The following is a 27,693-nucleotide window of genomic DNA, read 5'->3' as shown; positions in this document are numbered from 1 at the left end:
GACGAAATATGAATCGTCGAAGAGAGAAGTTGATCAGCTCGTCTTTCTATCCACGCCTTACACAATCAAGGACTCACACTTGAGCAACGAGGCAAGCAGAGACATGCTGTAAAATATGTGCTGGCGATGTAAATCAAGTGCTGTTGAGTTAATACATTTAAATACCGTTTTTTAAAGTTATTTTTCAATGGGATTATTAGCAGTTGTCACTATGACAATGAAGACACCCTGAAAGCACGGAATGACCTTGTTACCACCTTATTAGTAGGCCTACAGCGTGCAGTAGGGTGTGTTGATCAGTTGATTGACAGGTGTACTGTAGAACGATAAACATCAAACTTTCCTCTAGTGTGGATGCTTGCAAATGTGGGTTCTTTAAAATAACTTAACACTATTATTGCAATACTGCCATCTGTAGGGTGATAACAAGAGTGCTTGACTTTGTTAAGGACGCTGTTATGGAAAAGCGTTTGTTCACCTCTATCTATGTCAACATTTGTAATTGGCTGATGTAGAACCTGTTCCAGGAAATCATCACTGTCATCTGGTGAGGTTAGCATAGGGCAAAGGGCTACCGTGTGCCAGGTTATCTGATGGAACCAGCCACAATGTATCGTACTGTCATGTAAATCGACTATTTTACTTGGCAGATGTGTATTTTGAGACGGGTCCAACAAAAACAACCTAATGATTGGTTGACACATAGTGCCTCCCACAATGCAAGTGAGAAGCAACTGCAGCGACTTCATCAAAAACTGCATGACCTTTGATCACATCATTTTTGTAAAGTTCGTGCAGTCGACATGGAGTCGCAAGTCTGACAAATTTTTTTGAACTATAATACAACACTTTGAAAGGACTTGAAAAAATTGGTCTGCTCCAACATGCGCAGTGAGGTCTCCGCTCTCCTCTGGTGGCTGAAAATGGTAGTTTCACAGCTTCTGATTACTGTGGCGCTTGTTTATTTATGTAACCTTTATTTAACTAGGCAAGTCGGTTAAGAACAAATTCTTATTTACAATGACAGCCTACCGGGGAACAGTGGGTTAATTACATTATTCAGGGGCAGAACAAGAGGTTGTTACCTTGTCTGTTCCGGGATTTGATCCAGCAACCTTTCGGTTAGTGGCCCAACGCTCTAACCACTAGGCTATGTGCCGCTTGACTTTCTGTTAGCACTCTGCTTCATTAAGACAATGGGAAATGTAATTCAAAAGACAGGTGAATTTAAGTTTAAACTGACTTTGCTATGCTGGGCTTTTGGCATTAGTTTGGGTGACGCTTGCTTTCGGAGCTGTTCTGGATTTTTCTGATTTTCTATGTGTGTCAGTACTGTGTCAGTATTCTAGTGCAACCTTTTCCTTTGTTGTTTTTGTTTTTCCTTCTATTTTTTGCTCCTTGGTCTATCAGATTGAAATGGCGATTGAGACGCTCCAAAAGACTGAAGGTTTATCCAGTCAGAGAAGCTCGCTGCTCAACAGCCATGTAAGTCGCCACTCTAAACGCCTCGCCTGCCTGCCCTCTATAGCTGTTCTCACTCTCTAGTACCTCCAGAACTCTCCCTTTGCATCTCCCTCTCTTTCTCTCTATGGTGGTGGGGGTTCTTCCTGTGCTCCAATTTTAATTTTTCGCTGCTTTAGTTAATTGTGCTTTTAAAGCTAGGGAAGGGGGTGTTAGTATTTACAGACAAGTGGGGGGTGAAACATGCATCTGCTGTGGATTACAGAGAGGTGTAATGACATACATGTGTGTAATTGACAGAATATCTTTTCTCCCCCACAGCTGCAATGGCTACTGGATAACTATGAGACTGCGGAGGGGGTGAGTCTGCCTCGCTCCACCCTCTACAACCACTACTTGCGCCACTGCCAGGAGCAGAAATTGGACCCGGTCAACGCCGCTTCCTTCGGCAAGCTCATCCGCTCCATCTTCATGGGGCTACGCACGCGACGCCTCGGCACAAGGTGAGCTACTGAGAGGACAGACACGTTCTGATAACTCCCTCTGCACCTTGCACCCCCTCCTCTCCTTCTCTATCCTGTCACTGCATCTCAAGTCCCCCAGTTCTGCTCTCCCTAACTCTCCTCTGACGCCTTCAGTTTAGTCTTGTCCTTTCCTTTTTCCTTGGTTGTCTTCATTATGATTTCCTGTTTGGTATTACAGCATGAATTAAAAAATGTTTTAAAAAATGTAATAAAAAACACATTTAAATATTTTAGACTGCTAAATTAATATAGGGAAACACTGAAACTGTCTGTTTTGTGTGCTGTCTGTGTGTGTGTGTGTGTGTGTGTGTGTGTGTGTGTGTGTGTGTGTGTGTGTGTGTGTGTGTGTGTGTGTGTGTGTGTGTGTGTGTGTGTTGCAGTGTTGGAGGGAACTCAAAGTACCACTACTATGGGATCCGGCTGAAGCCGGACTCTCCTCTCAACAGACTGCAGGAGGACATGCAGTACATGGCCCTCAGACAGCAGCCTGTCCAACAGAAACAGAGGTACAATACGTGCATTCGGAAAGTATTCAGACCCCTTTACCTTTTCCACATTTTGTTACGTTACAGCTTTACTCTAAAATTGATCAAATTGTTTTTTTTTCCCTCAACAATCTACACACATTACCCAATAATGACAAAGCAAAAACTGGTTTTTAGAAATGTTTGCAAATGTATATAAAAAGACTAAAACTGAAATAACACATTTCAGTAAGTATTCAGACCCTTTACTCATTACCTTGTTGAAGCACCTTTGGCAGCGATTACAGCCTCGAGTGTTCTTGGGTATGACACGACAAGCTTGGCACACCTGTATTTGGGGAGTTTCTCCCATTCTTCTCTGTAGATCCTTTCAAGCTCTGTCAGGTTGGATGGGGAACTTCAATGCAAGTCTCCAGTAATGTTCGATCGGGTTCAAGTCTGGGCTCTGGCTGGGTCACTCAAGGACATTCAGAAACTTGTCCCGAAGCCACTCCTGCATTGTCTTAGCTGTGTGCTTAGGGTTGTTGTCCTGAGCGCTCTGGAGCAGGTTTTCATCAAGGATCTCTCTCTCTCTGTGCTCTGTTCATCTTTCACTTGATCCTGACTCGTCTCCCAGTTCCTGCCGCTGAAAAGCATCACAGAATGATGCTACCACCACCATGCTTCACCATAGGGATGGTGCCAGGTTTCCTCCAGACAAGACCAAAGCTAATTGGCATTCAGGCCAAAGAGTTCAATCTTGGTTTCATCAGACCAGAGAATCGTGTTTCTCATGGTTAGAGTCCAGTAGGTTCCTTTTGGCAAACTCCAAGCGAGCTGTCATGTGCCTTTTACTGAGGAGTGGCTTCTGTCTGGCAACTCTACCACAAAGGCTTGATTGGTGGAGTGCTGAAAAGATGGTTGTCCTTCTGGATGGTTCTCCCATCTCCACAGAGGGACTCTAGAGCTCTGTCAGAGTGACCATCGGGTTCTTGGTCACCTGCCTAACTAAGGCCCTTCTCCCCCGATTGCCCAGTTTGGTCGAGTGTCCAGCTCTAGGAAGAGTCTTGGTGGTTCCAAACTTCTTCCATTTAAGAATGATTGAGGCCACTGTGTTCTTGGGAACCTTCAATGCTGCAGACATTTTTTGGTACCCTTCTCCAGATCTCGACACAATCCTGTCTCGGTGCTCTACGGACAATTCCTTCAACCTCATGGCTTGGTTTTTGCTCTGACATGCACTGTCAACTATGGGACATTATATAGACAGGTGTGTGCCTTTCCAAATCATGTCCAATCAATTGAATTTACCACATGTGGACTCCAATCAAGTTGTAGAACCATCTCAAGGATAATCAATGGAAACTGGATGCACCTGAGCTCAATTTCGAGTCTCATAGCAAAGGGTCTGAATAGTTATGTAAATAAGGTATTTCAGTTTATTTAAAAAACTGTTTTTCGCTTTTTTGTTATGGGGTATTGTGTGTAGATTGAGGATTTTTAAATATTTTTTTATGCATTTTAGAATAAGGCTGTAACGTAACAATGTGTCGCAGTTGTAAATGAGAACTTGTTCTCAACTGGCCTACCTGGTTAAATAAAGGTGAAATAAAACAATAAACAAATTGGAGTCAACGCGGGCCAGCATCCCTGTTGAACGCTTTTGACACCTTGTGGAGTCCATGCCCCGATGAATTGAGACTGTTCTGAGGGGAAAAGGGTGCTCAACTCAATGTTAGGAAGGTGTTCCTAATGCTTGGTATACTCAGTGTACATATACAAACAGTACTGACTGAGGCATTGTCCTTGTAGGTTTAAGCCGGTGCAGAAGGTTGATGGTGTGTCTGGGGAGAACTTCTCAGGCGGTGGCCAGCACACCCCCAGTGCAGCGGAGCAGACCGTCATTGCACAGAGCCAGCACCACCAGCAGTACCTGGGTGAGTGAGCGGTGTGTATATTTCTGTGTGTTTAGACTGACTAAGTGACTTTCAGCATCAATAGATTGCTACTGTTTGATGTTCCCTTGTTATTAATACGTTTTGATACCACTTCATGAAAGTGCTCCTCCGCTGAGTGCTGTAAGGGTTCCCCTGTCGGGTTATATTCTGCAATGAACCACTGATAGGATTTTCTCAGCCTTCAGTATTTCCTTGTTAAATATCTACCCCTGTGTTCCTCTGCTTTAAACTGGATTCATAACGTGAGTTGTTGTTGACCTTGTCTGATTTCTATGCGTCTCTCCCTGACAGACGCATCCCGGGCGCTGCCAGACTTTGTGGAGCTGGACCTGGGAGAGACCAACGTGGAGAACATCGGCCCAGACGACATCAAAGCTCTCCAGTCACTATACAGAGAGCACTGTGAGGTCAGAGATTATCCATCACCTCTAACAAAGTTCTACAGGAAAGTTTGTATTATTCTCTACGGGGTAAATTCAGACCAGGTACACGCATGTAAATGGAACTTCATTCTATTTTCATGCACTTTCCTCTCTGCACACATTCTGACCTTGATCTTAAGCAAGGGGAATCGAATGTGCCCAACAGGTATTAGTTTGGGGTGGAGATTGCAGAAGATGGAGGTGTATCTACAAATCAAATCAAACTTTGTCACATGCGCCGAATACAACAAGTGTAGACCTTACAGTGAAATGCGTACTTACAAGCCCTTAACCAACAGTGCAGTTCATGAAGAGTTAAGAAAATATTTACCAAATAAACTAAACTACAAAATAATAACAAGTAACATAGTAATAACGAGTCTACATACAGGGGATACCGAGTCAGTGTGCAGGGGTACAGGTTAGAGGTAATTTGTTCATGTAGGTAAGGGTGAAGTGACCATGCATAGATAATAAACAGTGAGTAGCAGCAGTGTACAAAACAAATGGGGGGGCAATGAAATAGTCCAGTGGCCATTTGATTAGTTCAGCAGTCTTATGGCTTGGGGATAAAGCTGGTAAGGAGCCTTTTGTTCCTAGACTTGGCACTCCAGAGAAAACAGTCTATGACTTGGGGGACTGGATTCTCTGACAATTTTATGGGCTTTCCTCTGACACCGCCTATTATATAGGTCCTGGATTGCAGGAAGCTTGGCCTCAGTGATGTACTGGGCTTTACGCACTACCCTCTGTAGCGCCTGTTCGGCCCGCCTTTTCCTGTAGTCCACCATCAGCTCCTTTGTCTTGCTCACATTGAGGGAGAGGTTGTTGTCCTGGCATGTCGTGTTTGGCCACGCAGTCGTGGGTGAACAGGGAGTCCAGAGGGGACTAAGTACACAATCCTGAGGGGCCCCGGTGTTGAGGATCAACGTGGCAGACATGTTGCCTACCCTTACCACCCGGGGGCAGCCTGTCAGGAAATCCAGGATCCAGTTGCAGAGGGAGGTGTTTAGTCCCAGGGTCCTTAGCTTAGTGATGAGCTTCGTGGGCATTAATGGTGTTGAACCTTGAGCTGTAGTCAATGAACAGCATTCTCTGTTGGGGCGGTATGCGAATTGGAGTGTGTCTATGGTATCCGGGAGGAGGGTGTTGATGTGAGCCATGACCAGCCTTCAAAGCACTGCATGGCTACCGACGTGAGTGCTACGGGGAGGTAATCATTTAGGCAGGTTACCTTCGCTTCCTTGGGCACTGGGACTATGGTGGTCTGCTTGAAACATGTAGGTATTACAGACTCATTCAGGGAGAGGTTGGAAATGTCAGTGAAGACACTTGTCAGTTGGTCCGTGCATGTTTTGAGTACACTTCCTGGTAATCATCTGGCCCCACAATTTTGTGAATGTTAACCTGCTTAAAGGTCTTGCTCACATCGGCTACGGAGTGCGTTATCACACAGTCATCCAGACTGTGGTGCGCTCGTGCATGCTTCAGTGTTGCTTGCCTCGAAGCGAGCATAAAAGGCATTTAGCTCGTCTGGTATGCTCGCGTCACTGGGCCGCTCGCATCTGGGTTTCCCTTTGTAGTCCGTAATAGTTTTCAAGCCATGCCACATCTAACGAGCATCAGAGCCGGTGTAGTAGGATTCAAACTTAATCCTGTATTGACACTTTGCTTGTTTGATGTTTCGTCTGAGGGCATAGCGGGATTAGTGTCCCGCTCCTTGAAAGCAGCAGCTCTAGCCTTTAGCTTGATCCAGCTGTTGCCTGTAATCCATGACTTCAGGTTGGGATATGTTTATACGTTCACTGTGGGACGACGTTGTCGATGCACTTATTGAAGAAGCCGGTGACTGAGGTGGTATACTCCTCAATGCCATTGGATGAGTCCCGGAACATACTCCGGCCTGTGCTAGCAAAACAGTCCTGTAGCGTAGCATCCATGTCATCTGACCACTTCCGTATTGAGCGAGTCACTGGTACTTCCTGCTTTAGTTTTTGCTTGTAAGCAGGACTCAGGAGGATAGAATTATGGTCAGATTTGCCAAATGGAGGGCGGGGGAGAGCTTTGTATGCGTCTCTGTGTGTGGAGTAAAGGTGGTCTTTTTTCTCTCTCTCTGGTTGCACATGTGACATGCTGGTAAAAATTTGGTAAAACTGATTTAAGTTTGCCTGCATTAAAGTCCCTGGCCACTAGGAGCAGCGCTTCTGGGTGAGCATTTTCTTGTTTGCTTATGGCCTTATACAGCTCGTTGAGTGTGGTCTTAGTGCCGGCATTGATTTGTGGTGGTAAATAGACAGCTACGAATAATATAGATGAGAACTCTCTTGGTAGATGGTGTGGTCTACAGCTTATCATGAGGTACTCGACCTTGGGCGAGCAATACCTCGAGACTTCTTTGATATTAGATATTGCGCACCAGCTGTTATTGACATAAAGACCCACACCCCCACCCCTCGTCTTACCAGACGTAGCTTCTCTGCTCTGCCGGTGCATTGAAAATCCCTCCAGCTCTATATTATCTATGTCATCGTTTAGCCACGACTCGGTGACACATAAGATATTACAGTTCTTAATGTCCCGTTGGTAGGATAATCATAATCCTAGGTCATCTATTTTATTTTCCAATGATTGCATGTTAGCAAGTAGTATTGATGGCAGTGGGAGTTTACTCGCTTGCCTACGGAATCTCAAAAGGCAGCCTGATCTGAGTCTTCTTTTCCTCCATCTTTTCTTCATTCAAATAACAGAGAGATGATTGACAAATGCGGAGAGATTTAATGTGAAACTAGTCATATGGCAGTGAACTGAAACCCATATCAGCATGACAGGTATGTCTGCCCCTTACACAGAGTGAAGTATAAATGCTGTGACGTTATGCAGAATTTTGATTGTATGGCTTTTTTAGCTTGCCGGGATTCAACTTGGAGACGTAACCCAGATGGGTAGCCTACTGGTCACAGGGCAACAATGTGCGCAATGTCGCAACAAATTTAACCTTTGTGCACTCTCGATGTTTTAATCTTATACCCCAACTTTCTCTGTTTCCTATTTGTAGCCTATCATATTATAGCCTATCATATTGTAGCCTATCATATTAGCCACTATCAGTAGCCACCGCCAGTAATACTCACATACATTTATAACTGTCACTTTAGTGTTAGTTCCCTTAAATTTGTAGCCTACATTTTTGCATTATTCCATTACATGATTAGTTTAACTTTCTTTCTTCTATCACATCCATGTGGTTATTCCTCAGTCGCTAGCAATAATGGATCATATTATGTTAACATACAGTGCATTTTCCAAATTTTGTTACGTTACAGCCTTATTATAAAATTGATTACATTTTTAAAAATCCATCAATCTACACACAATACCCTATAATGAGAAAGCGAAAACAGGTTTTTAGAAATTTTCAAATAAAAAACAGAAATGCCTTATTTACATAAGTATTCCGACCCTCTGCTATGAGACTCGAAATTGAACTCAGGTGCATCCTGTTTCCATTGATCATCCTTGAGATGTTTCTACAACTTGATTGGAGTCCACCTGTGGTCAATTCAATTGATTGGACATGATTTGGAAAGGCACACACCTGTCTACATAAGGTCCCACAGTTGTCCGTGCATGTCAGTGCAAAAACCAAGCCATGAGGTCGAAGGAATTGCCCATAGAGATACGAGACAGGATTGTATCGAGGCACAGATCTGGGGAATGGTACCAAAAAATGTCTGCAGCATTGAAGGTCCCCAAGAACACAGTGGCCTCCATCATTCTTAAATGGAAGAAGTTTGGAGCCACCAAGACTCTTCCTAGAGCTGGACGCCTTGCCAAACTGCGCAATCGGAGGAGAAGGGCCTTGGTCAGGGAGGTGACCAGGAACCCAATGGTCACTCTGACAGAGCTCAAGTGTTTCTCAGGATCGTGGGAAAGATGGACAGAGTAAAGTGCAGCGATCCTTGATGAAAACCTGCTCCAGAGCACTCAGGACCTCAGACTGGGGCAAAGGTTCACCTTCCAACAGGACAAAGACCCTAATCGCACAGCCAAGACAATGCAGGAGTGGCTTCGGGGCAAGTCTCTGAATGTCCTTGAGTGGCCCAGCCAGAACCCAGAATAGAACCCGATCGAACATCTCTGGAGAGACCTGAAAATAGCTGTGCAGTGACACTCTCCATCCAACCTGACAGAGCTTGAGAGGATCTGCAGAGACGAATGGGAGTAACTCTCCAAATGCAGGTGTGCCAAATACAGGTGTGTAAGAAGACAACCCAATAAGACTCGAGGCTGTAATCGCTGCCAAAGGTGCTTCAACAATGTACTGAGTAAAGGATCTGAATACTTATGTAAATGTGACATTTCAGTTTTTAATTTTTAATTACATTAGCGAAAAATTCTAAAAACCTGTTTTTGCTTTGTCATTATGGGGTATTGTGTGTAGATTGATGAGGGGAAAAAAACAATTTAATACATAAGTCAGGGGTCTGAATACTTTCCGAATGCACTGTATTACAAGTTTTGCAATAATTTGAGACACAGACCACCCATAGCAGTTTAAACCTAGAGCCTGGTGCACGGTTCACATCAACTGGACCGTTGTCATCACTGTTCCATGATTAGTGAGGATTAGGGTTGATTTTGTAGGACAGTTGTTCAACCCTATTGTACACCTGTAGATGTTCCTCAAAGGAGGAAGGGGAGGACCATCCTCAGTGAATTGCATAAAAATGTAATTAGTGAAATATTTAAAAAAATATCCAGTTTTGCAATGAAGGTCTACAGTAGCCTCAACAGCACTCTGTAAGGTAGCACCATGGTGTAGCCGGAGGACAGCTAGTATCCGTCCTCCTCTGGGTACATTGACTTCAATACAAAACCTAGGAGGCTCATGGTTCTCACCCCATTCCATAGACTTGCCCAGTAATTATAACTTCCGGAGGACATCCTCCAACCTATCAGAGTTCTTGCAGCATGAACTGACATGTTGTCCACCCAATCAAAGGATCAGAGAATGAGGGGCGGCAGGTAGCCTAGTGGTTAGAGCGTTGGGCCAGTAACTGAAAGGATCGAATCCCCTGGCTGACCAGGTAAAAATATGTTGTTCTGCCCCTGAACAAGGCAGTTAACTCACTGTTCCTAGACCATCGTTGTAAATAAGAATTTGTTCTTATTAACTGACTTGCCTAGTTAAATAAAGGTAAAATAAAAAAATACATAAAAAATCTAGTACTGATAGCATAAGCTACCAGCTAACTGGTAATAAAATGTGGTAAGTAGTAGACTCAAAGAGAAAGACAAAAGTTGAACAGTTTTGAACAAATTCAAGAGTCTTTTTTTATACATTTGTTTTACTTTCAATTACTTAGCTAGCAAATGCAGCTAGCTAGTTTAGCCTACTCAAACAGAGAGATGCTATGTTAGCTGGCTATGACTATCCAACACGGGAACTTTTACAAATCACATGCTGACCAGACCGGACACGTTGCGTGCGTCGCAAAATAAATGTAGAAATCCATGTTATTCAATTATTGCACCCACACTGCTCGCACGCGCCAACGAGCATCTGCGATGCCACGGGCTAAAATAGAACTCCTTTCTATTTTTGACGCAGATCGTGCTGAATGTCCTGCCTCTTCCATCTCCTCATTGGTTTATAGAAGCAGGTACCCACGTGCCATCTCCTCATTGGTTATACCCACGTGGGTGATTGAAAGACTAACTGTTTTGCCGGTAGTCGTGGTAATACTATTCAAGTTTAGATGCCTATCACCATATAAGTTCAACGATGAAAAGGCCTGGAAGGAGGAGAGATGACTAGAAACGATTCGGTTGGCCGTTTTATGTGTGGATTAATTTGTCGGAGTAGAGGACCTTGTGCAGATCAGGTAAAATAACAACTCAATGTTTATATCGTAGGACAAATTAGCTAGCAACAGCAAGCTAGCTAAATAGGACAAATTAGCTAGCAAGTGCAAGCTAACTAGCTAAATTGCCATACATGTTTAATGCTTTTCGATCTGTCCCCAAATTAATGTCATTTGTTCAGAGTTTGTTTTGGTATTTTAACCTGCGTGTCGTGATCGCGTTTGGTGTAGGGGGACAAAATACATTTATGCACGATAGCGCACGCATGCAGCCGGTTTGGGTTCCGTGTCAAGGTAAGCTTTTAGTTTTACAAGTGTATTGCCACCGGCGGCCCACAGGTGTAACTGCTTACTAACTGTACAGCATGATTGTAGCCGGTTTACTAACCCGTTAATTCTATTAGCTATGCTGACTATGACGTTACTTTAGCTAATATGGTGACAACGATGTAGGCTGTGAGTAGCGGTTATGATATGAAGGTTTGGCTTGGAAAGTTTTTTTTTATATCTACAGCTTTATTGGTCATTGAAGTCCACAAGTGAAGGGAAACGGTGAGAAGAGGAGAGCGCATAGATGCGAGAAGGAATACAATGAGGTGATTCTGTTGAAAAACGTTCTTAAACAGAAGCTTACGGAATTAAATGGGAATAAACATATGTGAATTTGTCCAAATGAAACTTGTTTGCAACTTTTAAACTAATGATTACACCCTAAATCAGCTAGATGCAGGCAAGAGTGTGCAAGGCTGTATTGAATGTGTCACTGTCTGTCACCTGAAATCTTTCTCGACCTGTGTGCACCTGCGTTCTAAACTTTCATTCATAGGCTAGGTTGTAGCAACCTTATGATGGGTATAGGGAAAATTTTAGTATTATGTAGTAGCCTAGACCTATTGATGTTACATTGAGCTGGGTGAATGGAATATGAATAACAGTCATCCAATATGCTGTAATAAAAATAAGGCCATGCTCATAAAAACAAATATTGTCCTCCCTCATCTTAAACGGCACTGACCCCCACTGTTGTACACTTTTCTCACCTTCCAATAATTCATGGATTGAATATGGCAACTCACAGGATGAATCAAACCACTGTATTGTTTTATTCAACAATATATTTAGTGTGTAAAGGCTCTCCTCGACCTTAAAAAAAAAAATTCATAAATACATTCCCAACCCTAAGTAATCTACAAGATCAGAGTATTTTTTAATCTTAAATGGATGGCTTTAGATAAATGTACTGAAAACCCTATTGAGCGAACACTCCACGAGATAATCTATTGGCCAGCAAGAGTGAGGGATTTTCAGCAGTTGAATTGAATGTATTCAGTATGCGCAAGGGAGCCACACCCATAAGGTAAGTCTTAATACCAACTACTGAGAAGTTCTTGAATCAAAAAAAAGAAGAAAAGGCACAGATTTTCCAAGTCTGAATCGTCCCCCATGTGCAGATGAATGGGGGCTTTCTTTGGCATGCATGATATTTACAAGTCTTCATCTTCATTGATCCACACCAGCTCATCCACACTAATCAGTTTGACTGTGAATAGTTATTCAGCTCAGTTGTGTGATGCTGACCATGTCTCTCTTGCAGGCCATTCTGGATGTGGTGGTGAACCTCCAGTTCAGTCTAATAGAGAAGCTGTGGCAGACATTCTGGCGCTATTCCCCCTCTGACTTAGTGGAGGGCACCACCATCACAGAAAACAGGTCAGCTCTCTCTCTCTCTCTCTCTCTCGCTCTCTCTCGTTCTCTCCCTCTCTCCTGAAGGTCAGTTCTGGTGACTTTTTAAAAGGATATTCTACTCCAAAATTAGTGAAAATAAAATAATGCTGACAACCATCTAAAATATCAGTTTTACCTCGAGAAATGAGCCCAATATCATATTGGTAAAATAATTAGCAGAAATAATTTGTACATATTGGAACATGTTTATTATAGCCTGTGCATGCTCCATATTATCAGGTATACTATTAGCAATACACATTATCACCTGTATCTCGTAGACAGATGACTAGTACCGTAGAATCTGTTTGGACTGAAAGGGATGTGTAGGATAACGAGAAGCAGTAGTTCTGGTGTTTGGGTTTTTCGTCTCTGGTTATTTGGACAAATCAGAATTTTGCAGATGCTAGCATCTTTCATATTTTGGAAGGGGGGGGATATTTGGCCCATAGTTTGCAAAGAGAGAGGGTGGAGCTCCTCGTTCTAGCATTTCTTGATCCCTGTCTGTGTATGGACCCAGAACTTAATCGGGCAGCTGACTTTAGTTCTGTGTTAACCCGAGATTAAGTTGGCCTCGACTCTGATTCTTCTTGAATGCTTCAAATATCCTTTGATCAGTGGCAACGCTGAGGAGTATTTCTCTCTGCTCTGCTGAGGAGTATTTCTCTCTGCTCTGCTGAGGAGTATTTCCCTCTGCTCTGCTGAGGAGTATTTCTCTCTGCTCTGCTGAGGAGTATTTCTCTCTGCTCTGCTGAGGAGTATTTCTCTCTGCTCTGCTGAGGAGTATTTCTCTCTGCTCTGCTGAGGAGTATTTCTCTCTGCTCTGCTGAGGAGTATTTCTCTCTGCTCTGCTGAGGAGTATTTCTCTCTGCTCTGCTGAGGAGTATTTCTCTCTGCTCTGCTGAGGAGTATTTCTCTCTGCTCTGCTGAGGAGTATTTCTCTCTGCTCTGCTGAGGAGTATTTCTCTCTGCTCTGCTGAGGAGTATTTCTCTCTGCTCTGCTCTGCTCTGCTGAGGAGATTTCTCTCTGCTCTGCTGAGGAGTATTTCTCTGCTCTGCTGAGGAGTATTTCTCTCTGCTCTGCTGAGGAGTATTTCTCTCTGCTCTGCTGAGGAGGATTTCTCTCTGCTCTGCTGAGGAGTATTTCTCTGCTCTGCTGATTTCTCTCTGCTCTGCTGAGTATTTCCCTCTGCTCTGCTGAGGAGTATTTCTCTCTGCTCTGCTGAGGAGTATTTTCTCTGCTCTGCTCTGCTCTGCTGAGGAGTATTTCCTCTGCTCTGCTCTGCTCTGCTGAGGAGTATTTCCCTCTGCTCTGCTGAGGAGTATTTCTCTCTGCTCTGCTGAGGAGTATTTCCCTCTGCTCTGCTGAGGAGTATTTCCCTCTGCTCTGCTGAGGAGTATTTCCCTCTGCTCTGCTGAGGAGTATTTCCCTCTGCTCTGCTGAGGAGTATTTCCCTCTGCTCTGCTGAGGAGTATTTCCCTCTGCTCTGCTGAGGAGTATTTCCCTCTGCTCTGCTGAGGAGTATTTCCCTCTGCTCTGCTGACGAGTATTTCCCTCTGCTCTGCTGACGAGTATTTCCCTCTGCTCTGCTGACGAGTATTTCTCTCTGCTCTGCTGACGAGTATTTTAATCTGCTCATACAGGAGCAAAAAAGGCCTAGTGCACTTTGGTGCGATTTAAAAAAATATATATATTTTTTTTTAACATGGGTGAGTTAGTTCATTGGGACAGTGCGCGACCCCTGTAACTAATGTAAAACTTCAATCAATCAATCAAACGCAAATATCCGTCCCTTTTTAATAGCTGGGCAACGGCACACTTTTCAGCAAATAAACATCGGTTTTAAATAAATACCTGGTTTAAATGAATTGTTTACAGGGTTTAATATTTGATTTGCTACATTAATTAATAGTAGGCCGAGTGAGGCCGAGTGAGATTGAGGTGAATCTGATCCAGTATGTGTAACTTTGAACTCCGTCTCCACAGTGGTATGAGTGAGATTGAGGGCCGTTTGCCCTGCTCCAGGCTGGTGGTGCTCTGTAGGAACGAGGCTGTGCTCAAGTGGATGAGTTCCTGTGACCACCTGATGTACCAGGCCCTAGTGGAGATCCTCATCCCTGATGTCCTCAGACCCATCCCCAGTGAGTGGCTGATACACACAGTCACACACACACTTTCTCGCTCATTCCTAGTTGGGTATCGGAATTCAAATGGTGATCTTTATATAGACTGCTGTCCTCTGTATCTCTCCCTCTCTAGGTGCCTTGACTCAAGCCATCCGCAACTTTGCCAAAAGCCTGGAAGGCTGGCTCAACAATGCCATGAACGTCATTCCACAGAGAATGATCCAGACAAAAGTACAGACACTCTCTCTTCACTCACTCACTCTCTCACACACACACATATTGGCAAATAAACTTAAATTGCCTCTATTTTGTTTGATCCTGACTTTCCTCTCTTATCTTTTTTGACTGGCCTTGGTCTGATTTTAATTGGCTGCTGTTTGATCCTCTGTGTGTTTGATTGGCCTCAGGTTGCCGCTGTTAGTGCCTTTTCTCAGACGATGCGTCGTTACACTAGTCTGAACCACCTGGCCCAGGCAGCCCGCGCCGTGTTGCAGAACACCTCCCAGATCAATCAGATGCTCAGCGACCTCAACCGCGTCGACTTCGCCAACGTGCAGGTCCGTCTGTCCCTCTGGATGGCTGTCTGTCTGCCTGTCCCTCCATCTGGCTGGATGTGGTTTGGTCTGCCTTGTCTGTGTATTTAGTTAGAGGGACACGTCTGTCCACCGTATAGCCATCTGTCATTATCTCTATGTCCTCTCCCCGCTTGAGGTTGCTGTTTATTTCATCAAGGGGCGCGTGTGCATCTGTGTTTTTGCATGTTTGTTTGTGTTATCCCACACTGACCCGTCCTCGCTCTCTCTCTCTTTAGGAGCAGGCGTCGTGGGTGTGTCAGTGTGAGGAGGGTGTGGTTCAGAGGTTAGAGCAGGACTTCAAGGCCACCCTGCAGCAGCAGAGCTCTCTGGAGCAGTGGGCTACCTGGCTGGACAACGTGGTCACCCAGGTCCTACAGCCCTTCGAGGACAGGCCCAGCTTCCCCAGGGCTGCGCGTCAGTTCCTGCTCAAGTGGTCCTTCTACAGGTCAGCTACATATAAATTGAATGGGTTCTATGAGTATCATAGAATTCATCCAAATTTTACGGTGAGGAAAAAAACTCACAGAAAATATACACACTTACAAAATATATATGTTTTTGCTCCCTCAACCAATTTAAGTAGTGTGTTGTGATATTTATTGTTTATCATATCAATTGATTTGGTTTGGCAGCTTATTAGCAGTTTTCCAGTGGTTGATCTCGTTGTCCATCTCTTTGTCAGCTCCATGGTGATTCGAGACCTGACTTTGCGCAGCGCGGCCAGTTTCGGCTCGTTCCACCTGATCCGCCTGCTCTACGACGAGTACATGTTCTACCTGGTGGAACACCGCGTCGCCCAGGCAACCGGCGAGACACCCATCGGTGTCATGGGAGAAGTAAGGCCCCGATGAAATGAACACACACCACACACGCACATAATTGTAATGTTCCCATTACTCCTTGGCTCAGTCTCAGTGTGGTTTCTTTGTGCTGCTTAATGTATTGCAGTTCGATGACCTCAACGCCATGTCGCCTGCTTACATGGACAAAGGTAAGCCAACCCCAAGCTGCGTCTACAGGCTAAGTCTCTGTAGGCTTCTGCTTCCACATTACATGGAGTTATTAAGCCCTTTGAAGCCATGTCCGTTCAGCATTGCTGTGCGTCATTCTTCTTTTGTTACGCGTCGTACCTCCTTCTACCTTCGTCTCAACGTGCTGCAACTTAGAGGACAGCAGTTTCAATTATTACCCATTCAAACATGTTATGGTCAGCTGCAATCGAGAAGCTTTTGGATCATTTCACATTTTTGTGAAGTTACGTTTTAATACTAAGATGTTCATAAGAAAAGGCAAGGAGCTTTTGTTAAACAGTTGCCGTGCCTAAACACCAGACTGTTACTGTGGTTACGCCATGAATATCAGTCTGAAAGAAGTCGCTGTTAAAAAATAAGCGACAGTCTCTACAAGGCAGAATGTTGAGTGAGATGATATTTACACTTATTTTAACAGTTGTACATGCTGTTGGTCCTTTTGGCAGTAGGAGGTGGCGATAGGGTGTCCACAAGAAAGGGCTGTTTACCCAACTTTTTGTGGCGCCTGTTGGTTCTGTCGCTTGTATTTTCCATCTGTTGCACGTAATGCACAATATGTAAACAATAGCTGAATGTAACCAAATGTAGTCGTCCGAAGCACATTTCCTCGCAATCGGCTAGAAGTGGTTGCCGTTCGGTTCGGCTCATCCGTATTGTGAGAATATTTGTCACGTGCGAATTGCATCAGTATTGACAATAAAAACCGGAAATACAAACTATGTGCAGACCAACATATTGAAGGCCGGGTTGGTAACACGACTCTGAAGATATTTTGTCTCACAAAAGTATGTGGACACCTGCTCGTCGAACATCTCATTCCACAATCATGGGCATTAATATGGAGTTGGTCTCCCCCTTTGCTGCTATAAAAGCCGCCACTCTTCTGGGAAGGCTTTCCACTACATTTTGGAACATTGACTAGAGGACTTCCATTCAGCCACGAGCATTAGTGAGGTCAGGCACTGATGTTGTGCGATTAGGCCTGGCCTGCAGTTGGCGTACCAATTCATCCAAAATGTGTTTGATGGGGTTGCGATCAGGGCTCTGTGCAGGCCAGTCAAGTTCTTCCACACCGATCTTGACAAACTATTTCTGTATGGACCTCGCTTTGTGCCCGGGGCATTGTCACGTTAAAACAGGAAAGGTCCTTCCCCAAACTGTTGCCACAAAGTTGGAGGCACAGAATCGTCTAGAATGTCATTGTATGTTGTAGCATTAACATTTTCCCTTCACTGGAATTAAGGGGCCTAGCCCAAACCATGAAAATCAGCCCCTGACCATTATTCCTCTTCCACCAAACTTTAAAGTTGGCACTATTATGCATTGGGGCAGGTACTGTTCTCCTGGCATTTGCCAAACCCAGATGGTGATGCGTCATCACTCCAGAGAACGTGTTTACACTGCTCCAGAGTCCAATGGCGGCGAGCTTTTCGCCACTCCAGTGGACGCTTGGCATTGAGCATGGTGATCTTAGGCTTGTGTGCGACTGCTGGGACATGGAACCCCATTTCATGAAGCCCATTTTGGCCCATTCCTCCATGCAGATCTCCTCTAGAGCAGTGATGTTTTGGGGCTGTTGCTGGGCAACACGGACTTTAAACTCCCTCCAAAGATTTTCTATGGGGATCTATTGAGATCTGGAGACTGGCTAGGCCACTCCAGGACCTTGAAATGCTTCTTACGAAGCCACTCCCTCGTAGCCAGGGCGGTGTGTTTGGGATCATTGTCGTGCTGAAAGACCCAGCCACGTTTCATCTTCAATGCCCTTGCTGATGGTAGGCTTTGTTACTTTGGTCCCAGCTCTCTGCAGGTCATTCACTAGGTCCCCCCGTGTGGTTCTGGGATTTTTGATCTTGTGATCATTGCGTGGAGCCCCAGATCGAGGGAGATTATCAGTGGTCTTGTATGTCTTCCATTTCCTAATACTTGCTCCCACAGTTGATTTCTTCAAACCAAGCTGCTTACCTATTGCAGATTCAGTCTTCAAAGCCTAGTGCAGGTCTACAATTTTGTTTCTGGTGTCCTTTGACAGCTCTTTGGTCTTGGCCATAGTGGAGTTTGGAGTGTGACTGTTTGAGGTTGTGGACAGGTGTCTTTTATACTGATAACAAGTTCAGACAGGTGCCATTAATACAGATAACGAGTGGAGGACAGAGGAGCCTCTTAAAGAAGAAGTTACATGTCTGTGAGAGCCAGAAATCTTGCTTGTTTGTAGGTGACCATATACTTATTCTCCATCATAATTTGCAAATAAATTCATTAAAAATCCTACAATGTGATTTTCTGGATTTATTTTTTTCTCATCTTGTCTGTCATAGTTGAAGTGTACCTATGATGAAAATTACAGGCCTCTCTCATCTTTTTAAGTGGGAGAACTTGCACAATTGGTGACTGACTAAATACTTTTTTTGCCCCACTGTACATTAGATTAAAAAAACAAAAGAATGACACAACTGAACTAAAATGCACCCTAACACTGTAGCCAAACCATCCGCAAATAGATTTTGTCCCCCCACACCAAACGCGATCACGACATGCAGGTTGAAATATAAAAACAAACCCTGAACCAATTATATTTATTTGGGGACAGGTCAAAAAGCATTAAACATTTATGACAATTTAGCTAGCTAGCTTGCAGTTGCTATCTAATTTGTCCTATTTAGCTAGCTTGCTGTAGCTAGCTAATTTGTCCTGTGATATAAATGTTGAGTTGTTATTTTACCTGAAATGTGCAAGGTCCTCTACTCCGAGAATTAATTCACACAAAACGGTCAACCGAATCGTTTTTAGTCATCTCTGCTCCTTCCAGGCTTTTTCTTCTTTGGACTTTATATGCTTGTGAATTGGCATCTCATTTTCATAGTTACCACGACGACCGACCAAACTCAGTTAATCTTTCAATCACCCACGTGGGTATAACCAATGAGGAGATGGCACGTGGATATATGCTTCTATAAACCAATGAGGAGATGGAAGAGGCAGGACTTGCACTGCGTTCAAGCATAACAAATGGAACTGACTTCTATTTTAGTGCTTGGCAACACAGGCGCTCGTTGGTGCACACGAGCATTGTGGGTGCAATAATTGTATCCACATGTATGCTTACATTTATTTTGCAACACTCGGGCATGCGACGCGATTGGTGTGGCCACGGACCTCCCAGTCGCGGCCGGTTACGACAGCGCCTGGGCGTGAACCCAGAGTCTCTGGTGGCACGGCTGCAGTACAGCGCCCTTAACCACTGCGCCACACGGGAGGTGTAAGGTGCTTTTAAGATCTCTTTTAAATATGTCCACAGTTTCGGCCCCCCTCAGGTTCTCTGGTAGGCTATTCCCGAGGCTGGGGGCATAATAACTAAAGGCGGCCTCTCAATGCCTCTTGGTCCCAGGCTTTGGGATAGTTAAAGGCCAGTGCCAGAGGACCCGAGGGACCTACTGGGTACATAACTTAAAAGCATGTCTGACATGTATTGGGATGCGCAATCGTTGATTGGTTTAAAAACAATAGAATAATCTTAAAGTCAATTCTAACACTCACAGGCAGCCAGTGCAGAGACCTTAAAACTGGTGTAATGTGTGCTCTCCGTCTGGCCTTGGTCAGGACCCGTGCTGCAGCATTCTCTATGTTTTGCAGTTGACCAATGTCTTTCTTAGGTAGACCAGACAGGAGAGCATTACAGTAGTCAAGCCTGAGATTGTAGTAAAAGCATGGATGTGTGTCTCTGTATCAGTCAGAGAGAGAAACAGCCGCATCTTGGCAATTTCCCTCAGGTGGTAAAAAGCTATTTTGGTCACTTTCCTAATGTGTGACTCGAAGTTTTGTTCACAATCTAAAATAACACAGGTTTTTTTTATCTGGTGTTTTATCTTTATTGCTTGTGAATTCAAATGTGCGGCTAGATTTTCTCTCTGTGCTTCGGCTCCAAGTACCTTTGTCTTGATTTAGCTGGAGGAAGTTGTGAGTCATCCAAGTATTTAAATCAGTAATACAGTCCAATAATTAATCTGTGGAGCTAAAATCCTCAGGTGACACAGAAATGTAAAGTTGTGTATCGTCTGCGTAGGTGTGAAAATCAATGCTGTGCTTTCTGTTAATGCTGCCAAGGCATAACATATAAACTGAACAGTACCGGACCCAAAATCGAACCTTGTGGAATGCCACATGTGATATGTTTTTTCTGAGTTATGTTCACTAAGGGTGACAAAAAACTAATTGACTGGTTAAATAGGTCCAAAACTCATTTAGAACTGGACCTGAGAGGCCAACCTCCTCTCCAGTCTGTCCAGAAAGACGACATGATCAACAGTGTTGAATGCAGCACTTAAATCTAAGAGTACAACGACCGAGAGCTGTTATCTGTCAAGATCATTTACCACTTTAACTAAGGCTTTCTCTGTGCTGTGGTGGGCACAAAAACCAGATTGGAATTTTTCAGTTGGCAATACAGTTGGCACTTAAAACAATATTTTAGCTTTTTGAACACCAATTCATCCAGAATATTTCTTAAGAATGGAAGGTTGAGAATTGCTTGACTGAAATATGCCGCAAACTCATCACATTCCGACGTGGAAGAAGGTTCTCATAGGTTTGCGGGGGTGGGATTTATCAGGCCACCAATGGTCGAGAAGAGTGCTCTCTAATTATTCTGATTAATAGGGATCAAGTTAGAAAAATGAGCCCGTCTGGCAATTCTAATTGCCAACTTGCACTCTCAGAATATCATAATAGACCTGCAACTTTTACTTTCACCACTTCCGCTCTGCCTTTGTGCAATTTCTCTTTAATTGATTAGTTTCCTCACTTATCCAAGGGGCTCTGCGTTTGGATGTGGCCTTTTTCAACTTTACTGGAGCTATGGCATCAATGGTTGCCCTTAATTTGCTATTAAAGTTATCAACTAAATCATCACAAGATGAAGGCAGAATGGGTGGTGGATTATTGTTCATACACTCAATAAAATCTGTAGCAACTTCAGAGGTAAGAGAGCATTTCTTAATAATGCGTTCAGTATTACCCTGTGCTATGGGCAACAAGGTAGTAGAAAATACACAGTGGTGATCAGATAAAGCAACATCAACAATAGAGGATATGTCAATACAAAGCCCCTTGGCAATAACCTGGTATGGCTGCAGCTATGGGTGTGCCCGGTAACATGTTGGATAAAGTCCATAGAGCTCAAAAGATTCATAAATTCAATGGCGTTTGAGTCAGTCTCTTTGTCAACATGAATATTAAAATCGCCCAACACAATGATTCTATCATCTTAAGGACAATAGGCAATAGTTCAGATAAACCAGTAAAGAAAGTGGGGCAGTGCTTTGGTGGCCTATACGGGGTTATGGCCATCACTGGTGGCTGACTTTTAATCAGTACAGCATGATGCTCAAAATACCCAAAGTCGCCAAACAAAATGTCCATAGAGCTAAGAGCATTAGTAAAAATAGAGGCTGATAGAGTATGAAAATCTGTAGTCTGAGGGGGAGGCTTCAATAAGATCGGCACTAAAGTCTGATGACAGCTATGTTTCAGTGAGAAACATGCAATCATCTTAATGCTCAGTAATGAGGCAATCACAAGAAAGATTTTACTTGTGATTGCTCTAACATTTCAAAGCACCATATTCAATGAGTGTGGGCTACTCTGCCACTGGGGCATCTGCCTTCGAGGTAACCAATAGAATAACAACCAAATTATTAACGTTACAACCACATTTTCTGACAGTCTCCAATCTATCAGAATGGTAGGAGATAACAGTTTGTATAACCTCACTAGAAGGCAGAGTTAAAGGAACATACAGTGCCTTTGGAAAGTATAAAGACCCCTTGACTTTTTTTTTGCAAATGTATTAATAAAATACATAAATACCTTATTTACATATGTATTCAGACCCTTTGCTATGAGACTTGAAATTGAGCTCTGGTGCATCCTGTTTCCATTGATCATTGCCGCCCGGCCAAATTGAGCAATCGGGGGAGAAGGGCGTTGGTGAGGGAGGTGTCCAAGAACCCGATGGTCTCTCTGACAGAGCTCCAGAGTTCCTCTATGGAGATGGGAGAACTTTCCAGAAGGACAACCATCTATGCAGCACTCCACCAATCAGGTCTTTATGGTAGAGTGGCCAGACAGAAGACACTCCTCAGTAAAAGGCACATGACAGCCCACTTGGAGTTTGCCAAAAGGCACCTAAAGACTCTCAGACCATGAGAAACATGATTCTCTGGTCTAATGAAACCAAGCGTCACATCTTTAAGAAATAGGGCACATCTCTACGATGAAGCATGGTGGTGGCTGCATGGGGATGTTTTTCAGTGGCATTATGGGGTATTGCTTTGTCATAATGGGATATTGTGTGTAGATTGATGAGGAAAAATCAATCGATTTTAGAAGAAGGCTTTAACGTAACAAAATGTGGGAAAAGTCTGAATACTTTCCTGAAGGCACTGTAAATTGGGTTACTCACAATAACCATAGTGCCATTTCTACAGTCCTCTGTTGCTTATTCTGACAGGGAGCACTGGAGCACTACCAGACCCTGTCTGTCGGTCTCTAAAACAGTTTGTGATGATGATCGAAATAAGCCTGGAACCCCTGCGTTGTTACAAAAAGAGATTTTCCTGTCGTTGGAAAGTTTTCTTCAAGTACTTGTTCGGGGCAAAGAGTTGTCTGAAATGTTCCGAAGCCCTTTGGTAGCACGGGAGGGTGCCAGATATAATTATTCTCTTCTATGTGCTAGTGAGGGTGTTTAAAACATGTTTGTAGTCCTGCCTCAGTTCCGAATCCACTAATTTGAAGGGGTGTCCACATCATTTTCTGTTTTATATAGTGTTCCTTCAAAAGGACCAACCACTCAGACAACCGGTAAAATATAATTTTATTCAGCATTCTGGCTTATAGAGAGAGGTTGTGAGAGAGAACTTTCCTGATCCAAACACTCATTATTGCCCAACGTAGAATTCTATGCAATTCAAAGTCGGGTTTTCAGGTCCATCAGCCTTTCCTGCAAACACAATGGTCCAACCTGACTAATGAGAATCCTGAAGAGTCGGCATTCTAACCCTGTCTGTCTGTCTGTCTGTCTGTCTGTCTGTCTGTCTGTCTGTCTGTCTGTCTGTCTGTCTGTCTGTCTGTCTGTCTGTCTGTCTGTCTGTCTGTCTGTCTGTCTGTCTGTCTGTCTGTCTGTCTGTCTGTCTGTCTGTCTGTCTGTCTGTCTGTCTGTCTGACTGTCTGACTGTCTGACTGTCTGACTGACCCCTTGTCTGTGTCTCCAGACGAGGTGAGTGAGATGGACAGTGACCTGGAAGAGGACATGGAGGAGTCTGGGGAGCCGCTGGCCAAGCGGGAGAAGGCTGAGTTGCAGCATGAGCACCAGGTGATCCAGGTGATTCAGGTGGGGGCTCTGGAGGACGGCTGTAACCCCGTGGTGGGGGTGGTGCAGCCGGGTATCCTGCACTCCCTACCCCAGCCCCCCCAGGACCACGCTGAGCACATCCTCACCCCTTCTGCCGCCACCCCCACCATCCGCCACTGCAGCGCCACCGGCAACACCTACGCCTCCGTCTGAAGAGAGAGACGCCCACAAACCACTCTTCTCTTGATCTGTCTGTCTCTCCCTCTCTATTTCAATGGGTCACGCTGTCTCACACACACATCTGCACTATTTCTCTCTGTCATGTGCTGTGTTTTCTCTGCTCTCCTCCGCCCCCAGGCCACTAGAGGACGATGAAAATCACCATGACCACAGCCACTGGCGTCACACAAACCGTGGATAGATTAAGAGAGCTGGATGTGAATAGGAATGTGGGCGGGCCGCCTCTGTCTGCTGTCATCCCATATTTCTGTCCTCTGGGAGTGGATGCTGGGTGAGGGAGGAGGATTGGAAGGGGGGGGTGACCCATGAGATGCTGCCAGATGTGAGACACTGACTGACCCTAGCTGTGTAGAGGGGAGGGTATATATTCAAAGCTCAAATCCAAGCCACCAGCCCCAGATGAGCGATGTGATTGATTGATAAGAGTACTCTTGGTTCACTCTTAGATCGGGTTGTTTCGTATATAGTGCATATATAATAAACAAAACAGAGGTGCTGTTCTCTCACATTAGCAGATATTCCTCCCAATCATGAGGTGATATACGTTCTTACAGAGAAAGCATTGACACATTCCAGTTAAGGACAGAATTGAGTTGAACGATATGAGATTTTTGTTGTTGTTGACTTTTTTGTGTATTTCAAACCTTTGTTTAGATATGACATTCGGTGATGTATGATTGCTTGTGATGTGGCAGCTGTTTTGCGTTCTTTGATTTATTGAATAGTGTATAATCGTAGCCATGATCCCCTGATAACCCCTAATGACTTCTAGCCGTGAAGTTTGTTCTGCCCTTGAAGAAAGACGTACTCTTATGCGTGCTGCTACTCTATAGAAACACGAGGCGAGACAGACAGACGGACTGGATGTACTATACCACTACAACACTAGCTTTTTTACGCACTTCATGCATCGTATGGGATGCTCTTGACTTATTGCCTTGGTTTGGTTGGATTTAGATCCTGGATAGTGTGAAACACAAAAATGTAATTAGTTAAGACTCGTATAATCTACCGACATGTTCTCAGTGTGTGTGTTTGTAGTTTCTATCTTGGTAGATGTCTTAAGTTGTGAATGGACCAAAAAAACAAACCAACCAGAGGAAACTGGCAGAGAGTGAGAGCCATCATGGCCGCCACAGTGGTCCCGGCGAGGCTGCTGCGTGTCCCGTTTTCCTGTCCCAACAGTGCTGTGGGTGGTGTTGCAGAGCAGACTGAATGTCAGGGATTCTATGTACCTCGGCTTCATCCTAGTGCCTTAATAACCCTTACTGCAGCTGTCCATGTAGTCCTGACTGATTATGTGGTTGTGGGGAGGGATAGTACATTCTGCGTTACTGTCCCAGCCACAGCTTTGGCCCTCTCTCTGGTGACTTGTGGCTAGATTTGGGCTGGCTCGTTGGTGTTACTGAAGGCTGGGGAGGTGCAGGTTCAGAGGTGCTTGTAGTTTTCTCTGGATTGTGCCGGTTCTATCACTTTTTGTTTGTTTGTTCGGTTTCCCACTGATGTGGGTGTGTTGCCTCGTTCCTGCTCTCACTCTCTCTCTCGAGGCCTGCTCCTGCTTTGGCATGTGCAATCGGGTGAAGCGTGCGCGTGTGCCGACGTGAGCGCTCGACCTGATCGAGATGATGGTTGAGAGTAACCGTTGTGGTTGTTGTGGATGAATGAGTCCGAGCGTGGGTTTTGCACACACCCACTAGTCACCCTACCTCACACCAGCGGTGCCAGCCTTTTAACACATGCAGCACGTCACCAAACCTTGTTCTCACACACATATGTATCCTTCTACTCCCACGACACACCACAATAACACTATATGCCTCTCACACTACACAGCTAAAAATGCTCATTGTCATTTTAGCCCATTCAGTCCTCAGTCCACATCATCATCACTTGTTCTATCGGTTGTAAAGTGCATTTTTGTATAGTGGACCAAAAGTAGATATTTTCTGATATTTAAAGATATATATATATATATAGATAGATATATATAAGGATGATACAATACGTATGTATTCATCTTTATTTGTTTTGTTTTTCATGTGGTTGATCTGTCATCCGTGGTTGTTTCGTTGGTAGCTAGCTCTTCTGTGATTGGTCGATTGACTGTGAAATTGGCGGGGGCATGGGGACCAGCTTCTGACGACACTGGATACACATTTTGTACTTGAACTGTTATTGATCACTTTTAGGAAATGGACAACACACTGGCAAAAGGTGTTGAACTGGAAGAATCTTGTTGATACTACTGAAATTACTTTTCTGTTTTTTGTTTAACTCTCATATCTGGAGAACTGTATGCACCAATGCTTTGCCTAGACTTTATTTATTGGTATTTATTGTGCTTTTGTTTTACTATTTGAGAAGTTATTCTTAAGTTATGCACACGTATCCATACCGGTCTTGAAAATGAAATTACACTATATATACAAAAGTATGTGGACATCCCTTCAAATCAGTGGATTCAGCTATTTCAGCCACACCCGTTGCTGACAGGTGTATAAAATCATCGATCACACAGCCATGCAATCTCCATAGACAAACTTTGTCAGTAGTTTGACCTCACTGAAGAGCTCAGTGACTTTCAACGTGGCACCGTCATTTCCAACAGGTCAGTTCGTCAAATTTCTGCCCTGCTAGAGCTGCCCCAGTCAACTCTAAGTGCTGTTATTGTGAAGTGGAAACGTCTAGGAGTAACAACCACTCCGAAGTGAAGTGGTAGGCCACACAAGTTCACAGAGCGGGAACACCGAGTGCTGAAGCGCGTAGCGCGTAAAAATCGTCTCTCCTCAGTTGCAACACTCACTAACGAGTTCTAAACTGCCTCTGGAAGCAACGTCAGCACAAAAACTTGCAGGCACAGACCCTGACCTCAACCCCATCGAACATCTTTGGGATGAATTGGAAGGCTGAATGCAAGCCAGGCGTAAAAGCCTTCCCAGAAGAGTGGAGGCTGTTATAGCAGCAAAGGAGAGACCAACTCCATATTAATGCCCATGATTTTGAAATCAGATGTTCGACGAGCAGGTGTCCACATACTTTTGGTCTTGTGGTGTATGAGTTCTGACGATTTTTACTACTGAGAAACAAAATGTACCTGCTAAAAAACTGGAAATTATGTTTTCAGAGGATCATGAATTTATTTTATCAACTACATTTTCTTTAGATATATATGGTACTTAGCAGATTGTGCATGTGTGATTTACTTTATGAGAAAGGGCCATTCTACTGATAATGCCTTTTACTAGTTCACTGAAGATAAAGTGCATTCACTTTAGACTGAAAAGGCAATTGACCTTGCTTACAGGTTATTGAAAGCTTTGGGCATTTGTTTACATGTCAAACTCTGACCACACAGAAATTACAAGATCTTACTCAACCTGACTGTACAGTCAGTCACCTAACATGTCATTAGAGATGGCTCTTGAACTTTGAACATTGACCTTTTTGTCCGGAAAATACTGAAGATGTTAAGATGAATTGTGTATTCATTTGTGCCTGGAGTGCAAAAAGCTTACAGATGTGCTTTAGAATCTTGAAAGTGCTTTTTTTGATCTTGCATGCCTTTTTGTGCTGCTAGAATCTATTGGTTCGTCTACTTTGTGTTTGGTTTTCTTTGGAATATGTGCCAGATTGTAAATGCTGTATTCACTCTGCGACCTCATCAAACCGGCCTGTTTCAAAACTGGACCAATTCTGTCAACAAAAATTATGTTGTAATCACAGATAACCATTCACAAAAAGTAATACGTTTATTTGTTTGGAACAAAAAATATTATAGGTCCTTCCCCATTGTCTTACGTCACTGATGGCTCCTGGCAACGTGTGGCGTTAGAAGACAATAAGGCCTTGATTAATTGAGCCCATTTCTAACCTAAAAGGTTTGATACAGCAACTACAACAACAAAAAATGAAAAGGAAACAATCTTGACATCCTGAAAAACATATCAGCTATTC

At 44.0% G+C, this 27,693-nt stretch overlaps 1 protein-coding gene across 5 annotated transcripts in view; it reads left to right on the top strand.

Annotated features, from left to right (window-relative positions):
• rfx3 (regulatory factor X, 3 (influences HLA class II expression)) overlaps positions 1-25,674 on the top strand; it is a 56,203-nt gene extending 30,529 nt beyond the window's left edge. For 3 of the 5 annotated variants that reach the window (XM_024380784.2, XM_024380783.2, XM_042302191.1), the window contains exons 5-17: positions 1,411-1,485; positions 1,783-1,964; positions 2,372-2,491; positions 4,262-4,386; positions 4,699-4,814; positions 12,288-12,403; positions 14,406-14,560; positions 14,679-14,776; positions 14,953-15,102; positions 15,357-15,565; positions 15,803-15,956; positions 16,069-16,111; positions 23,420-25,674. In XM_024380784.2, coding sequence (XP_024236552.1) covers positions 1,411-1,485; positions 1,783-1,964; positions 2,372-2,491; positions 4,262-4,386; positions 4,699-4,814; positions 12,288-12,403; positions 14,406-14,560; positions 14,679-14,776; positions 14,953-15,102; positions 15,357-15,565; positions 15,803-15,956; positions 16,069-16,111; positions 23,420-23,712 — 1,836 coding nt within the window. In that variant the 3' untranslated portion in view covers positions 23,713-25,674. The remainder of the gene's footprint in view (positions 1-1,410; positions 1,486-1,782; positions 1,965-2,371; positions 2,492-4,261; positions 4,387-4,698; positions 4,815-12,287; positions 12,404-14,405; positions 14,561-14,678; positions 14,777-14,952; positions 15,103-15,356; positions 15,566-15,802; positions 15,957-16,068; positions 16,112-23,419) is intronic. The other 2 variants (XM_042302192.1, XM_024380785.2) reach the window with 1 other exon arrangement.
• Positions 25,675-27,693: the final 2,019 nt, after the last annotated feature.

The sequence above is a fragment of the Oncorhynchus tshawytscha genome, linkage group LG20 (assembly GCF_018296145.1).
Source record: "Oncorhynchus tshawytscha isolate Ot180627B linkage group LG20, Otsh_v2.0, whole genome shotgun sequence".
NCBI classification, from domain to species: Eukaryota; Metazoa; Chordata; class Actinopteri; order Salmoniformes; family Salmonidae; genus Oncorhynchus; species Oncorhynchus tshawytscha.
This window is presented reverse-complemented; position numbering and strand designations above follow the sequence as displayed.